Genomic DNA, 17448 nt, shown 5'->3' with positions numbered 1-17448 from the left:
CTGGTTTACCTTTTTTGAAGGCCAAAGCTCTGTACTGCAGGTGGCCCAAGTGTGTGCAGAGCAATGAAGCTCCCAAAAAACTCCTTTTTCCCAGAAGTCATTATCACTTGTTCCCAGGTGTGTCCAGATCTGGCAGGAGAAAGAGCCCACAGCACAGTGGGCACCGTGCCCTGCCCAGTCAGAGCTCTCTGGCACTGAGCAGCAGCAGCAGCACCAGCACCAGCACTTTTCAACCTGCTCCTGCCTTGGCTTCACCTGGGGGACAGAAGCCTCGGGAAATCAGCACTGCCACTCATGTTCCCAGCTTGGAGCAGCTGCTGCTGCTGCTGCTGGGCAGATCCTGCCAGTTCAACTGCTTCCAAATGGGAATAAAGGCAGAGATATATGTACACAGGAGCCCTGGGCACATCCAATAAATATGCAAATATGTGGAGAGATTTGTTAAGAATTATTTCAGCTGTTATGGCAACAGTGTTTTCTTCCCTGGTTCTGTGCAATGCTTTGGGCCATTCTCTTGGTCTGGTTGCCTTATCTTTGGTCCCATGTGAGTGCTCAGTTGGGGAACAGGCTGTAGGTGCTTGGGCCACTCTTGCTTTTACTCTTGGATCCCTTGAACAACAGGGTTTGTTTCACCAGGGGACTTTGTGCAGCTTTGTGACAGAGGAGAACTTCCCAGGCTATTTTGTGTTTGCTGTTGGGGAGGTTGGGTTGCTTTGCATAAATTTGCATAAATTCCAAGGCAGAACACTTGCTTTGTGATGTCAGGGCATGGTTGCCACATTGTCGTGGTGACATCAGAAGGTTGCCTTGGTGCACGGAAGGCCTCAGTGTCAGAGCAGCTCTTGGGCTTGCTCAGTGCAGGAGCATCCTCCTGCTTGAGGCGTTTGTCAGTGGGCAGCCGCACACTGACAGGAGCCTTGTTCTTCTTGAGTTGGAGCAGTGTCTGCAAACTGCCACAGCAGTGCTCCAATGATGGAGCCACTCGCTGCTGCAGTTTGCACTGTTTATGGCTTTTTTTATTCCGGCTATTACCTGACAAACCTGGCATGTAAGTAGAGGTTTTCCCTGGATGTAACCTAAGCTGGCTTTTGTAGGTCTTCCTGCTTTTTCTTAGTCACTGGGTTGATTTTGAAACAGAAAGACCATTAGGATGCCACTGCTTTGCTAAAGGTCCTGTCAACAAGTTTAGCAAAAAACGGGATGCCTGTAGCCAGGGGTCTGCAGGCAGCATTTGCAAGGGTTCCATTCCCTGCACAGGAGAGTCTGTGGCAGCAGAGTCTGTCCTTTCCTCAGTTTGCTGGCTCAAGCAGGATAGCTTTGAAAACGCAGAGACCTTCTCAGAAGGCCTTCTTAAGACTTTGTGGTTCTCCCCATAATTGAGGGAAAGCTTCTTTTGTTCTCAGTTTTGTCATGAAAGGATTTGACTAAGTTCACCCTTTTCTGAGTGCTAGAATAGCAATAGCCTTTGCAATGAAGTGCAAACTCCAAAGCAGTGAGTGTGTGCTCCTGAACGCTGGAGCTGCTGTTGCTGTGCTGCACAATAGAACTGCCACAGCTCAGGGGGATTTGGGGGAAGATTTTCTGGGCCAATGTTTTCAGCAAGTTAATGAGAATTACTGCATGCAACTTATCTTTTAAAAAAGTACTTGAAAGTGAAAAGAGCAAAAGCTACTTTATCTGTTGGACAAGACTCGAGCATTGAGTGTGAAAGAACACTTTGCATGTTCTTGATCAAGTTTGTATTCACTTACTGGCAAAAGAGGCCAAAGTGTAGGCACAAGCAAGAATATTGCCCAGTTCCTTGTTGGATGTGTGAAAGAATGGTGTCCCCTGAGGGATGCTGTCAGAGGAAAATACCCTCTGTTTGGGTTCACTTATTCTATGGGATTCAGCAGCCCAGGCAGTTTTCTCACCCCATTGCGTTCATTTTCCCTTGCTCACTGCAGGTCACCTGAGACGTGTGTTCAGAGGTGCCGATCCTGAGGTGAGTGAGAAAGGAACCTTTGATGTTCCTGCTGTTGGAGAATTGTGGAGCAAGCTGGGAGCTTGGCCTGTGGCAGTAGAGTGTAGGTGGCCAGCTGAGTAGGCTGAAAGGAAATCCATTTCCATGTCTGCAGCAGTGATAGCAAAGGCATTGCTGCCTATTTCCTCATTTTCCACTTCAGTGCTTTAAAAGAACCAGAAGACCAGTTTTGCAGAGAGAACACTGCTTCTTGACAGTAGCCAGGGTGGGAGATCTAATTCAGACAATTTGCAGTCCAGTTGAATTAAGCCATTTTCATTTAGTTGGAGTGACTTAGAATCCCATTGCTATCAAAGTGGATGATTTGTCTTTAGTCGAGCTGGTTGTAGAAATAGAGCAGAATAGAAGTAAGGTTATAAATGATAGGTAGCTGCCTGTCCCTAACACTACTATCTGTGCACAGAGCCCAGAACCAACAGCAGACTCTTCTCTGGCTCCCTCTGCTCCTGGAGAAGAGGCCAAAGAGGAGCAAAATGACCACAAGCCTCCAGCAGTGGTCACACCCCAGCCTGAACATTCAGAGACTGTAAGTGCCACTTCTGGCTGGTGTTGTCTTTAGTGCAAGGCACAGCTGCAAGTTCCTGAGCAGCCAGCACTTGCTGTTGGTAGCTGAGGCAGCTGAGTGCTGGAGTCGTGCCAGCACCTAGCAAGTCACCCCAGGCAATGGCAGCTGAAAAATGACTTTGGATCTGTCATGTTTAGGCCCCCAATTGCTGGGATTCTGAGAGGGGCCAACCTAAAGCATGAAGGTTCCTTGTGCCCAGAGGAGGGAGCATTTCAAAGACACTCTGCTCAGCCATGTCACATTCTGGAGAGGACACTGTGGTCTGGAGAGTCCTGTGCCCTACAGACTGGTCAAGTAGCTGCAGGCACAAAAGATGTGGATCTGACCACACAAGCGCTTTGGGCTGGTTTGTCCCCATGAGCTTCTTGGGTGTGCTTACCTGGGAGTATTTCAGAAACACACTGGGGATGTGAAATTTCTGACTGAAATCAGGGATTTTGGTGCCTTTGTTGCTGGGTTGCTGTTTTGCCTCTTCAGGCAGAGCAGTCAGTAGCAGAGCTGGCAGGTGCTCTGAGCCCACTTCTCTTCTGGCTTTTGATAAGCTGCAAAGAGATGATTTTGTGGTCCATGAATCCATGTGGGGCTACTCTTCTCTTGTGGCAGAAGACACAAATTGCACTGTCCTGAATCCTTCTTCTGAGGCAAAACCAGAGACTCCATATGTTTATTGAGACTTTTCTTTCTGAAGTCTGCAGCTTTGAAAACTCCCCTGGAGCCTGGAGGCTGGGATAAAGCTGCAAGTCCTTGAGTGCTGTCTTGTGTTGCTAAGAACAGGAAAGACATCTCCAGATTCTGGATCAAATGTGTAACGTGGTGCCTGAGCAGTTGCCTGGGACAAAGCACCCAGGGGTGGCGCTCAACAGCAGCTGAACGTGAGCCAGCTTGGGCCCAGGTGACCAAGAAGGCCTGGGGCATGCTGGCCATGTGTCAGCAAGAGTGGGGCAGCAGGAGCAGGGCAGTGAGCGTCCCCCTGTACTGGGCAGCGCCGTGGTGCTTCAAGTCTGCTTCAAGCAGACTTCCATCAATCCCGACATGACAGTGCTCACCACTTGGGCCACTTTCCTGCCAAACATCTCCTCCCTACAGCCAAGAGGATTAGACCCTGGAATGGGTGCCAGTTTCATCTTTTGCTTTGTTTATTTGTCTATTGGTTTGATTGTAAAAAGGACTCTGTGTAATTTCTCCTTCTGCAGCCATTAAAGGTGCTTTGGCTCAACCCTTCCTGCCCACTTGCAGCACTGGAAGAGACTCTGTCAGAATTTGAATTTGGAAGATGGCAGTTCTGGAAAATGCAGTATTTTTGCAGGAGAACACATAGTTTGGGGTGGGGATGTTGGGGCAGAAGGAGCTGTTCTGGTGCCACGCCAGACAGCAGGGCTCGCACATGACTTTCAGGTGAACAGTGCCCATGCCTTTTGGCAGCCCATGGTTGATCAATAGGTGTTGTGTTTGGGAATTGAGCAGGAAATCAATGGCCTTGCATTCCAGCTGAGATGGTGCTGAGAGATCAGAGAGGCCGGGAGGGGATGGGCTTCATTTCTGATTGCAGCCACTTCAGCACCATCAGTGTGCTTGAGTCCAAGAGAAGAACTTGTCTGAGCACAGATGCACAAAGACTGCAGTTCCCAGAGCAGTGCTCTGCGTCTGACTGCAAAGGACCAACACAATCCAGATTCCCCAAGAGTGTGATTTATTGAAGCAACAGGAGAGCAAGTTCAGCACTGCTGCTGATGGGGGCACTGGCTACCAAGTGTTGATGTGTGTAGGGATAGAAAATATAGTAAGAGAGTTTATAATAGTGAGATCTAGCTGTCTATCTGTCTATCTATCTATCTATCTATCTTTCTATCTATCTATCTATTTCGATTTGATAAATATCAAATATTCCATTTGAATTTTCCCATCTCTGCTCCAAAGCAGTTGGTGGTATAAAGGTCATCTAAAGGCATCCCTTTGAGGAGAGGAGGAGAGACAGGTTCCATTGACTGATCTGGAGCAGGCAAAGATGATTCCCCCTGCAGAGATGGTTGTTTATTCCCCTCACAGCTCTTTTCCTCCTCCACTCTCTTCTGCTGAGAAGCCTTCTTTTTATGCAACAAATTGCTGCATGTCCTAAGGGAGTGGAACAATCTCAAGCTCAAGGTGGAGTTTGGAGACTTTGGTCATACATGGATTACATGACACATGGTTTCCTTCATTGGCATCCCTCGGGGTGTGTCAATTCATTTGTTGATGGGGCCTTTGGAGGATCTCTGTTAGTGCTGCTCAGAATTCTCAGCTGACAAAAGAGGGAGGATAAACACCTTGGTCCTCTTCCATATACTCAGGTGGCCATAGGGGCTCTCTGACCTCCATCAGAAGATCAAATTGCACACATCTTTATCTCCTGAACGAGCAGGATTTCTAACAAGAGTATAGATGTCAGAAAGGCAGGAATGGTGGTGCAGACCTGAAGAGAACATGAACTCCACAAGTGTCTCTCACAAGGGATGAAATCACACAGGAAGCCACCTGCAGGGCCAGGATGCAGCTGTGGGACAGGGCTGAGTGTGAGTGACTATGGAAAGACAAAGAGGACAGAGCAGAAGGGGAGGGAGGCCCTCAGCAGACCCTTGAGAAATGGCACACATTTCCTGTCAGCTGCGCAAGAGTCTGTTGGGGATTCAGACCCAGCTGGACCCTGATTGTACTGCCAGTGTCACTTTGGAATCTGTGTCTCCCCATGGGCAGAGAACAAGCCAGGAGAGCAGCAGCACAGTGCTTTGGGAACGTGTGAGCCCATCAGTGTTTGAGTCTTGGCCCACAAATGTTGTGTGGGGAGTTGAAGGCCATGTTCTCTTGCTTTCTGTGCAGGTTGTTCTGGATAAAGAGCAGGAGCAGATTGATTTGTCAGAGATGCCATGCCAGACTGAGGGAGAGCTGTTGCCAGCCCGAGAGCAGGAAGAGCAGCTTGGGCAGCAGGTGGAAGAGCCACTGGAGAATGGCCAGGTAAGCCTGACTCAGCAGGTGACAGAGTGCAGGGCAGGAAGAGGGGCATAAAACACAGCTCTTGGGACTGAGGAGGCCAGGAGTCCCAGAGGCACTGAAAGCACAGAGCCTTGTAATCTGCAGAGATCAGCACTGGGACAGGAGGGTTACAGTGGAAGCAGAGGTGGTTAAGTAGGCAGAAAGAAGCGACTAAATGAGTGTGATTTTGAGGCTGAAAGAGGGAAAAGCTGAGCCTGATGGCAGCTCCCAGTCACTTCTTCTTCCTTTGTGTGTACAGAACATCAAGGCAGAGCCACAAGCAGAGCTGCCTGAAGCTCAGAGTGCCATTGTGGCAGTGAAGAGGAGGCACCAGGAAGACATGAGGAACATTCAAGAGGAGATGACACTCTATCGGCAGAGAAGAGATCTACAAAACAAGGTGAGTGATAGAGTGGCAGCCATTCCACTTATCAAGCTGTCTCTCTCATGTGTTTTAGAGGACAGCAAGGAAAATCTCCAGGCAGAGATGCAGGATATTCGGGCTAGGATCAAGGAAAGGGAGAAGAGGCTGGAGGAAGAAATGAAGATGGTTGAAGAGGAAATCAATCACCTGATTCAGGAGAAGAATTTTCTACATAAACAAGTGAGTGAAACAGCGATAGGCACTGCAGTCACTGCAGTCTGGTGGTTTGTGCCCTTCTTGCCTTTCCTCTGCAGAGCAGCAGGGAGCTGGGGTGATGCCTCTCAGTGCCATCCTGCTGTAGTGTCTATCCCAGCTGCTTTGAAGGAAACTTGCTGGTGTGCTGAATCCCAGCTGCTGCTCTGGACAGTGGCACAAGTCGCTTTCCCCTTTTGCCAGCACTCATCTGAGTGCATTCCCGCTGGCCTCTTCCTGCTCTCCTTGTTTCTTCAGGTGTTTTTGCAAGTGAACACAGTCACCCAGATAGATGTTGAACACAAGCCACAAGCTGTCTGTATCCCTTGTTGAATCTGCTCCTCTCCTGCTTGTTCCCTTTCCTCACAGTCAATGAGCCTTGGCAGAAAGGGACAAGCTGTAGTCTCTGACTGCTTTGTTCTGTTTGACTTGAGGTCGGAGTGTTGACATCTCACCTGGCAGCCCGCAAAGGCTTCCAGCGAATGACTGGTGATGAGGAGCCCCAAGGTCGACATGAGGCACAGCAACTGTCCCAAGAAGAGATGCTGAAGGTTGGGAATGTGTCAAAGATGGAGGAAAAGTGGACTCATTGTGAGGAGGTACAACATTTGGACAAGGATCTGCAAATGTGTCTGCAGTCTTTGGAGGGGGAAAGGGATCCTTGGGAGGAAATGGAATGGTCATTGCTGCAGTCATCCTTCAGAAAATCCATGAAAATGGAATATGAAGGTGGCCATGAACTCAAATAAAACAACCTCTGGTTTTGATCATTTGGTTTCAGAAGCAGGTGTCCAAAAAAATCCAGTTTATGAGCTTGGCATATGGCTAAGAGCAACTTCTTACGGGCTTGAATTTGAAAAGGGTACTCGGGGTAGTCTCTGCCATTCACTTTTCTGACACCAACTCATTTCTACTCTCAGAGCTACCAAGAAGCCTTGGTTCCCCTCCCTGAGAAGTGGAGCCTGTGCAACTTATTCATCTCCAGCACTGACACAGATGCTGCTCAGCCACAGGAGGATTTCCCAGAGCTACTGAGTACATCTAGTTTATTTCTTGTCTGAGGGACAGTGAATTGTGTGCACGTGCCAGCATAGCTGTACCAAATGTTCCTCCTCAGTTTGGTGTCACAGGGACATTTAGGTCTCTCCACAGGAAGTGCTCTGCTTCGAGGCAGGGAGAGAGCACTCTGCATGTTCCTGCTGTCCCTGAGGGCAGCCTGGACTGGTTAAAGTTTACCTGGCTTCCCTTTCTACTGAAGAAAGAAGCAGGAATTGTTGCTGGACCAGTTGCTTGAGTTCTGCCCATTGGCCCAACCCCTGCTCAGATCAGTCTCTAGGAAAACACATCAAGCCCTCTGTGATTCTGCAGCACAACCCATTTAATCTACTTCTTCCCATAAGAGCTGCCAGTGTTGTGCCCTGCCATAAAGACCTGGTGGGGCTGAGAAAAGATCCCACTTGATTCTGTGTGTACCTTCACCTGTTGAGACAAAAAAGGGCATTGATCCACACCTCGGTGTGTCTGATGACAAAGCCAATCCCGTTATGTCCTGAATGGGGGCAGCAGCTTGTCAGGGGCTCAGGCTGGCTGTGGCTTGTGGCCATGGCTTGTCAGTGCTCATGCTTGGCCTTTGGCAGCCTTGCTGTGTGCCCTGGCCCTGAGGGCTGCTGTGACTGCAGGGGCTGGAGCCTTCCTTAGCTGGGAGAGTGGCGCTGCCGCCCGGCCGGCTGCTGCAGAGCCGAGCTGGCCCGAGGCAGCAGCCCCTTGTCTGGGCCGGCTTCTGCATGGCATGGCCTGGACTCCCGAGAGGGACAGCATCTCCTCTGGGCAGCTGTGCGTGTCACAGCGGCGCCTGAGCAGCACTGCTGTCCTCGCTGCCCTTGCCCGCTGTGCCCACTTGGGAAGGTGGGGGGGACGTGTGTGGTGCTGAGAGGCCGAGTCCAATGGCAGCCACTGATCCGCACTGTCAGGGTGAAGGGAAGCACTGGGGTTCTTCCCATGGGCCACGGGCAAGGGCGTCTTGGAGCTCAGCCTGCTCATACAGGGTGAGGGTCCTGATGCCAAAAGCCCCCTTGGAATGGGTTACAGCATCAGCTGCTCTGCTTTACAGACGGAAAGCCATTCATTCTTTTGGCAAACGGCTGCAAGCTAGAGAAGATGCCCTCCTGTCCTGGGAATGCATCTCCCTGGGCTTTATTTCCTGACAAGAGAAGTCTTCAAAGGACTGGACAAAACCAGTCTCTCTGCTGGCCATTTGGACTGCAGAACTGCCTGGCTTGTTGCTCTTGCTCCTGTTGTTGTTGTGGTTGCTGCCCAGCTGACCACAAAGGGTTCAGAGCCCCAGACAGTGGGGCTTTCGTATCTCCTGGAAATTGGAATTTCTGTTTGACAGTGAGAATCTTGCATTTTCTTTCCCTCAGGGAGAATGGTGAATGTGGAAAATCCCATACGAAAATACATTGAACTGGAAAATCTCGGCAGCGGGTGAGTCCACAGATACTTCTACACAGCCTTGGGCCAGGTGTTTCGCTGGTGGAATATCCATCAAGTGGTTAGTCAGACAAGCTGCAAACATGTTTAGACACCAGGGTTAGTCTGCCCCATCTCTCAGTACTGGCCAGAATTTGTAAGTGTGCTCAGAAGGCATTGCCAATGACCTCCCCATGCTGCCAACCAAGGTCTTGCCTGCAGCAAGGAACAGAACCTGGTAGATCTCCTTGTCTCTCAAGTGTGGGACAGCTCTGTGGTAATTTCCTTAGCATTTGCATATGTCTCAAGATCATAGAATTTTGCCACACGAATGACAGAAGAAGAATCCTGCTTACCTGAAAGAGCAACCTACCCCCTTATGATAGCTGTCAGATGACACTTCTCAGGGACCTTTTTTTCCAAGAGTTTGCTAAAGGAAATACTCCATGCTCAGGATTAGAACTGCCCAGTTTAGAAACTGATAGCCGAGATGAAGGAATAAGCTGTCTTTTTGAGCTGAGGCAGGAAAGCCCAGCACTTCAGGAACAGGCCCAGTGCCCATGCACTTGAGGGGAAAATGTATCATCTGCCTTCTGGCAGACCCCTCCTGCAACCTGCAACTTTTAGGTATTTACAGCAGAGATCTCCTGTCTGGAGTGGCTTTCACTGCAAGATCTAAATGGCTTCTCCTTTCTTTGCTGCTGTTTTGTTTCTAGGGCTTTTGGAGAGGTTTCTAGAGCACTTGACATTGCCACAGGAGGAGAGGTAAATGTCAACAGCCCCTTCAGACTCTGCTGCTCTCAAGGCCTTTCCCTACGGGTGACATCTGTGCCTGGAGCTTTGGGTAGAGCTGTGCAGCAAAGGCACAAGAAGCACAGACTGGTGCCAGCCTGCAAATTGCACTTGGGACAGTCTTTGTCCTTCTCAGCTGCCAGTAGGAAGGCAAGGAGGGCAGCGGTTCCTTGCAGAGAAGGACGTGCCCACTTGCTCTCAATTGCTAAAACCAAGGTTTAGCATGTCACTTAGAGCATCTCACTGCTCTTTGGGGCTACAGCTTCAGAGTCCTGAATCCTCATTTCTGGCTGCCAGCAAATACATCTGAATGTTACTGGTAGCTCATTAGCCACTTGGGAGCTGTACGTAGGGAGAGATCTGCAAGGTGTCCCTAAAAGCCCAAAGGCCTGCCTGTATCCACAGAGTACCAAGGCACAGATTACTTCTTTGGAAGTCCAGGCAGAGCAGCAGAGTGTGGTCAGAGCTTTGTGGGTGAGACTTGATACACCTTTGTTACCAAGTGGACAAGGCAAAATGTCAGTGGTCAGGTGTCATGTAACTGTCCCCAAGGGAGCAGAGCAATGGGCTGTTGGATTGTCACTTCCTAATTACTCCAGTGTCTAATCACAAGGTGCTTTGGCACAGCTTGGCTGTGCCGTTCCAGAATCACTCACTCCATGTGAGAAGCTCCATGCCAACTTCCAAAGTTACAAATTTTCAATATCATTTTAGGTGGCCATAAAGAAAATCAATGTTCAAGGACGGATCAGGAAGGAAGCAATTGCTTATGAACTCATGGTCATGAAAGTGAATAGGAACCCCAACATTGTGACCTATTTAGAGAGGTGAGGGATTCTTGTTTTATCCCACCAATATTTATTTACATACTTCATGCATGCACAGTCAAAAACCCACTTTTTGCATTTTGTCTGCATTATTCTACCCTGGCAAATGCAGCTTGAAAATTGTCCAAAAATCTGGATCAGCCCTATCTTAAGAACAAAACACCCTGTAAATTCATTTCCTCCACATTGGATTGGGGCTTAACTTTTTCAAGTTTTTAGGAGCACCTTTGAAGTGCTGATAAATCACCCTAGAGAGAGGATTTCCCTTGCATTGCTGCCCTTTTTCCATTGCTCTGCATGCCAGGAAGACTCAGTGCTTATTAAAAGACATACCATGTGTGACAGCTTTTTTATCTGGACTGTTACTAAAGTGCATTTTTTGCTTGCTGGCCATTTAAGACATCTCCTTTTTTGTACATGTGCCATTCTCCTTGAGACTGCACAGACTGCAAACCATGCACAGCCTAGAGGCAATGTCTATTCCTTTTATTCTGTCCTTGTCACAAAGACACCCAGAAACAAGAATCAACTGTTGTGTTTTGCAAACAGCAACGTGGCCATGCATGTTCATCTCCACACCCTTGTTTCCTTCTTTCAGTTACTTTGTGGGGAAGCACCTTTGGCTGGTGATGGAGTACATGGACGGAGGCACTCTGAGAGATATCATCAATGAGACTCAAATGTCAGAAGGAGAGATTGCAGTTGTCAGCCGTGAGGTCAGGGATCCCACCTGTGCTCCCAAGGACTTGAGCAAGATTGTCTGGGAAACTGGGGCTCAGAATGGGAGTGATTTCATGGGCCAAGCTTGGTTTCTGTGTTGCTGGTATGCTATGAGCAAGCAAGAGCCTTTCAAGTGAACTGCCTGCCAGTGTCTCTGCACTCACTCTACTCACTCCTTGTACTCTTATCTCCTGCTGTTGTATTCTAGTTCTGTTGCTTCTGTTTGGATTTGCTGTTCTCCACCCTGCCTATCTAAACTTTTGCCTGTCTGCACTACATTCCTTACCTCTAAAGCAAAGGTGCTGGTGGCAGGATTTGAAACAAACAGCAAAGAAAAAAAGAGGGACTAATTTCTTTTAGGTCTCAGCTGAAAATGATAGTAGTGCAGCCCAAATGCTGTTTGCGTCTGAGCACACCCACTGCAGCTGCAGTCACTCTGCCTGGTTTGCAGGGGACAGTCTACAACAGCAGTTGCTGCTGCTGTTTCAAAAGCTGCCATGCCTTTCCTGACAAAGGTCCTGCTCTGCTGCTGTTGCAGCAGCAGGCTCTTCCTCTCAGTGGCACTGTGTTCTGCCATTACTCCCCATTCCCCTGCAAAGGGAATTTTTACAGCTGTTTCCTTGCTTGTGTGATGAAATCACATCACTCATTTTTGCCCCCCTGTTTCTGTTTTCTCTCTCAGTGCCTGCAAGGACTGGATTTTCTTCACTCCAACCATGTCATCCATCGAGATGTGAAGAGCTGCAACATCCTTCTCAGAACAGACGGCTCTGTGAAGCTGGGTCAGTGTATTCTTGTAGAGGTTCAGCCTCCCAGGGATGTGGGGTGTGGGGCTGCTTTCAGTGACTGCCAGCTCCCCAAAAATGGTGCTGCTGGCAGTGCAGGTGCCCCTGCTGTGAGCTGAAGGCACGGTTGTGATGTGCACAGAGGTATGACAAGGTACCACAAGCAGTCAAGAGTGGCATTGGTGTGTCCCATCCAAAGGGAAGGAGCTACAATCTAAAGCTTCAGAAAAAGAAAGGCCATTGCTGGAGGAAGTGTAAAAAAGGTGGGGATTTTTTGAAGCAGCCAATGCCATATTTCATTGACTAAAGCCCTGAAGAAATCGAGCAGGAATGGATTTCCAGCAGATGACAAAGTGCATTCTGAGACTGGGAGTGGGCAATGCTTTTGCTTGGTTTCCTAATTGGAGCTGCCTTTCAGGGTGTGTTGTTTTCTCCACAGCTGACTTTGGCCTCTCTGCTCAGCTCACCCCTGAGCAGAGGAGACAGAGCTCCGTGGCCGGCACTTCTGGGTGGATGGCGCCTGAAGTCGTGACGGGTCACCTGTACGGCCCCAAAATGGACATATGGTCTTTTGGAATCGTGGGCATCGAAATGGTGGAACGAGAAGTTCCTTCCTGGAATGAAACTCCTGTCTCGGTAAGGTGCAAATACTCACTGATCCTGCTGACTTTCTCACCTGTCCCATATCCTGTGTGCAAAATGCCATTGCCATCTGCTGGCATTACTTCCACCAAGGTCCCCTTCTAAAAATGTCCCTGCAGCACATCAGCATCTGCTGTAGGTTTGGTTGCATCAGCAGGCAAGTGGCAGGTACCCAGTTCAGAAACGTGCCATTTTGGCCTGCAGCCCTGCTGGCCTCCGTGACATTTCTCCTTTGCTTTTTGAAAATTCTTGGAGCTTGTCTCTGAAGGAGAAGAATTTTTCAGTGGAGAGTTCAGCAGTGTGATAAATATCCTTTGAGGTGGAGTTGGGACCTTCCCGTTTTCAATTTTCTAGAAGAAGAAAAAATGAAAATAAAGAAAAGGAAATGGAAAAGAAAAAGCAGAAAAGAAAAGGGACGAGAAAAAAAGGAAAAGGAATAGGATAAGGAAAAGGGGGAGGAAGAGGAAGGGAAAAGGGAAGGGAAAAGGAAAGAGAAAGAAGGAAAAGGGAAAGGAAAAGGAAAAGGAAAATATAAAACTAAACTTAAAATTAAAAATAAAAATAAAATCAGGAAAAGGAAAAGAAAAATTTAAAGAAAATGAAAATAATAGAACAAAAAGGAAAAGTAAACAGAAAATACAAAAATCAAAGTAGTTCTGCTTGCTTTTTCCTTTATTAAACAAAGCACATCCATTTTTGTCCAAATTCTAGCATCTTTTCCAAATCCTGTGGGAACTCTAAACTTTCAGGCTTTGAAGTCATCTGTACATTGTTCTGTCATGTGTCTGGGTGGCCTGGATAAGTTCAGGATGTGTTTTTCTCCAGCTGCAGTTAGAATTGTGTGCCAAAGCCCCGGCTGTTTCTTGGTACTTGAACAGGAGGATGAGCCTGCAGTCAGGTGCCTGGGGCTGGGATCCAAGGGGTGCGGTTGACGCCGCTGCTGTTCCTTTAGCACAGGAGCAGGGCCATCCCTGGGTTGCACAGCGCTAGTGACAGTGAGGACTCCTCACCATGCCCACTAGCTGAGCTCAGCTGCAGAGGAACGGGATAAAACCTCCTTTTTGACCTCTGCTGCTATGGGAAAATTGAAGAAAGTTTTCCTCTGGCTTGAAGAGGATCAAAGTCTCCTTGGTCAGCACCTATTTCATTGCCACCAGCACTGGTGGGCGTTTTCATGCAGACTCCTAGGCCTCTCCCCACTGTCATTTCTGTCTGTTTTAAATGCTTTCTGCATTTCTTTCAAGAAGTAAAACAAAAACTTGATGATTTTTGTTTCATGGAAGCTGTGCTTGAGGGACCAACAAGCACGGCAGTGATCCCTTTTGTGCAATAATCCTTGGAAATAGTATAGCTAGAGCTAGAGCTGTTCCCCCTCCCAAATGGCCTGTCAAGCTATTCACACAAGCTGGTGTGAATCCTCAGAGAAGCAAAAGCTGCATTTGGTGATGGAGTTCTCATTAACCAGAGAACTAGTCAGTGAAAATCAGCTGCCAAGGCAAGATCTGCAGGATGTTGGAAAAGCTGGGGCTGCCTCGGTGTTTAAGTTTTTTATTGGTATAGGAAAGTCATTTCTGCCTCTCTGCCAGGGCAAAAAATGCCACTGCAGAGTGGAGGTGGAACAATGGGCTCTGGGAGAGCAGTTGCAGATGGGAAAGAAGCAGGTGGAGCCTCTTGTTTCCTTTTTCTCCAGCCTCAACTCCTGATAAACATAAGAGGGACACCAAAGCTGTGGCAGCCCAACCTATTCTCGCTTTTGCTGCATGACTTCCTGAACTGCTGCCTGCAGACAGATGAGTCACAGCGCTGGTCTGCTGAGGAGCTCCTGCAGGTAAAATGCCAAGGGGCTGCAGGTGAAACAGTGACTGAGGGATGGGCTCCTCCTCCGCTGAAATCCAAGGCATCAGATGTTCCCCCCTCCTCCTCACCTCCAATCTTCCTTCTGTTCAAATGGAAATGGTGAGGAATTCTAGCAGGACTGGCAGGGACCTGTAAAGCTCATGTGGTCCAAGTGCCCTGCAATGAGCAGGGACATCTTTAAAGGGATCAGGATGTCCAGAGCCCTCTCCCACCTGCCTGGAATGGTTCCAGGGACAGGGCACCTACAAGCTCTTAGGACAACCTGTGCTAGTGTTGTTTGTGTGTCCAAGGAAACAAGTTCTTCCTTAGACTTCTTCTGATTCCATCCCCTTTTTCTTTAAACATATTAGCCCATGTCCTGTTGTCACTGGACCTATTCAAAAAGATGTCCTGCACACCCTCAGAAGCCACTCTGAAGTTTTGGAAAGTGGCTAGAAAGTCTCCCTGGGGCCTGTTCTTCTCCAGGCTGAATAACTCCAGCTCTCTCAGCCTGGCAGAGAAAGCACCATTTCTAGAGCCCTGCTAGGGCAAAAGTCCCATCAAAATGAAGAAAGAAGAATCAATGGATGAGTGGGATTCTGGGCCAGGTTTGCCTGTGATGGCAAGGTCCTGCACGTGAAGATGGAGGTGCAGATGCCCCCATTGGTCCCCTTTCTGGGTCTGTCTGGGAACCAGAGGAATCCTGATTGAGGCTGTGAAGCATTGAGCTTGGAAAGTCATGGTTAATTGAGTTTTATTGATTTCTTTTTTTCCCTTTTGGGCAGCATCCACTTGTAACATTAACTGAGCCTGTGTCCAGCCTGGTGCCGCTGATCATTTCAGTGAAGAGGAGGAAGGAGGAGAAAACATCAGGACCAGTGTAGAGTCAGTTTGTAGACTAGGATTGTAGAGTAGGGTTATAGAGTCAGATTGTAGACTAGAATTGTAGAGTAGGGTTATAGAGTAAGATTCTGAACTAGGATTGTAGAGTAGGGTTCTAGAGTAGGATTGTGGACTAGGATTGTAGAGTAGGGTTATAGAGTAGGAGTATAAATCAATAAAATTTCTGAAATTTTAACTCATCTGGAAGATTCCTTTCTTTTTTACCCTGTGAATAAACTCAGCATTTCCTTCTGACTTATCAGTTGTCTCTTCAAGGTGCAAAGTGATATTCATGTCTTCTTTGGTGTGCTTTGAAAGTGGGGAAGGCTCTTCTTCAGTCATCCTCTCCAAAGTGCACTGCCTTTGGAATTTGGCTCACTGGCTGGGTTTTGCCCAGCTGTGTGGTATGTCTAATTGAGGCAGAAAGGGCAATGGCATTTGCAGGTACAAGCAGTGGAGGGGTGGGGCAGCCGAAACATCCTGTGCAGATGCAGGCCTTCAGCTGTGACTCCAGAGCATTTGGGTTCCTGCCATTTGGATTTTTATCCCTGTGGTGGTTCCACATTGATTGATATTTGGAGAAGGAAGAAACCACCTATGGAAGAGATTTTTCGGAGAGAAGCTGCTGGGAGCTCCTGTGCCCGGGAAAGGTCAATAGCTGGCTAGTGCTGAGAAGTGACAACATTTTGAACCATTTAGAAATTAGGTCTGCCTCTGTGAGATCTACATTTTAAAAAATAAAGCTTGGGAAATCTCTCTCTTGGCTTCCGGACCCAGAAGGTGACGGAGCTCTGGTGAGGCCGGCCCTGCTCGCCCACGGCCTGTGCTCCTGGGGGAGGCTGGGCCGGACCCCAGTGGCTCCTGGAGGGGGGATTGAGGCTGCAGAATCCCAGCCCCAGGCAAGGCTGGGCCACAGCTGCTGACATCTCACTGACACTAAACCCTCTCCCCAGCACACACCTATGGCTCCAGGCCAAGCCTCCCCTCCCAGCAGCTGCCGGGCAGAGAGAGGGGCCCAGGGCAGCCTGAAATCATCATCATAATTGCTGCAGCCACTGCCCATGACCATCTGCAGACCTGGCAAGATTTAAGCCTTTCATTTAACCCTATCAGTGCACAGATGAGAACTGCAGACCACCATTCTCCCCTCAAGAGAAAAGGACAAAGTGGGGACACGTAGAAGACGACATGAAGACACTGGGGTCGTTAAAGTAAGAATCAAAGAAGGTGAATGAGGAGATGTCTCAGTGTTGGGCTGAAAAATTCTTTTGGTAGGGCTATGGAGATAGAAAATGATACCTGGAAATATCTCCTTCAATTCATGAGAGAGGATGGGGGAATGAAGCATTCAAACTGTGCATGTGAACAGAGGCATGCATTGATAAGAAGCCAAGCAGATGTTGGTGTAGCTGTGATCCCATGAGAAGTCTGAACAGAGAGCGAGAGAGATGAGAGTGAGGAAGACCTTTTGCCCCCAGGGAGAGAAGAAGAAAAGCTCTGTTCCCAGAGGTGATGACAGAGACAGATGAAGGGAACATTTGCCTTTGAACAACTCATCCTTAAAATAATACCCCATGGCTGTGAAAATGGGAAGGATTTCACAACTGCAGAACTTAACCTGGGCAGATGCTATCTGTGGAAATGAAAAGCCATGAGAAACTGTTTCTTGTAGAGAAGTCTCGGTGGCATGGCAAGAGAAATATTCTCTCCCTTCACGAACTGACAGAGGAGTATTGTATTGTTGGTACTGATTTAACATCCCATGTTTTGTGACTATGCTGTCAGCTTGGAAAGGAAAGAAGTTAGGCAGGGGGAGGAAAGGAGTCCTGGAAGTCTTATTCTGATGCTTCTCCTTCTTGTAGTCCTGTTAATAAAGTTTCTTTATACCTTTTATGTTTTGAGCCTGTTTTGCCCTTCTCCTAATCCATATCTCCCAGCAAAAACAAATGAGTAAGTGCACTGGTGATTTTAGCTGGTGCTAAACCCACCACATTATTTAGTAATTATAAAATAGAATTATTACAAGAAAAATAATTGTCCTGGTGTGACTATATATATATTGAGTTCTGCACTTTAAGGTTTGCTTTGGGAGCTGGGGGGAAGTTGAAGCTGCTGGAGGCTGATGGGACTTTTTTCTCCTGACCAATTACTAGCCATTTCTGAGAACTCCCAGTGATTCTGACCATTGAAAAGTGAGATCAACTTGTGAATACCTATCGTAAGGCTTTAGACTGGGAATTTCTTGTTCTCTTTGGTTTCCATCTTTTGAACAGGTAATAATGCTC

General features: G+C 48.2%; 1 protein-coding gene across 2 annotated transcripts; it reads left to right on the top strand.

The window, feature by feature from the left end:
- The first annotated feature begins 779 nt into the window (after positions 1–779).
- On the top strand, positions 780–15422 carry LOC111940871 (serine/threonine-protein kinase PAK 3-like). 2 transcript variants are annotated; one of them, XM_086867792.1, is made up of 15 exons: positions 780–1048; positions 1947–1984; positions 2427–2549; positions 5442–5576; positions 5854–6198; positions 6645–6809; positions 7131–7245; positions 8631–8694; positions 9396–9444; positions 10186–10298; positions 10897–11014; positions 11701–11800; positions 12243–12439; positions 14136–14273; positions 15067–15422. In XM_086867792.1, the coding sequence occupies exons 1-15, from the start codon at positions 970–972 to the stop codon at positions 15163–15165; spliced, it is 1878 nt and encodes a 625-aa protein (XP_086723918.1). In that variant the 5' UTR covers positions 780–969; the 3' UTR covers positions 15166–15422. The 2 variants fall into 2 exon arrangements, with proteins under 2 accessions (XP_086723918.1, XP_086723919.1); XM_086867793.1 differs by lacking the exon at positions 2427–2549 and having other exon boundaries at positions 810–1048.
- The last annotated feature ends 2026 nt before the right edge of the window (positions 15423–17448 follow it).

This window comes from Cyanistes caeruleus, chromosome Z (genome assembly GCF_971803275.1).
Source record: "Cyanistes caeruleus chromosome Z, bCyaCae1.hap1.1, whole genome shotgun sequence".
NCBI lineage: Eukaryota > Metazoa > Chordata > Aves > Passeriformes > Paridae > Cyanistes > Cyanistes caeruleus.
This window is presented reverse-complemented; position numbering and strand designations above follow the sequence as displayed.

Coding starts and splice junctions, on each gene's coding strand:
- LOC111940871 (XM_086867792.1), top strand. CDS start 970: ATGATGGAGCCACTCGCTGCTGCAGTTTGCACTGTTTATGGCTTTTTT. Junction 2,550..5,441: donor AGCCTGAACATTCAGAGACT/GTAAGTGCCACT, acceptor CTTTCTGTGCAG/GTTGTTCTGGATAAAGAGCA. Junction 7,246..8,630: donor GGATTTCCCAGAGCTACTGA/GTACATCTAGTT, acceptor TCTTTCCCTCAG/GGAGAATGGTGAATGTGGAA.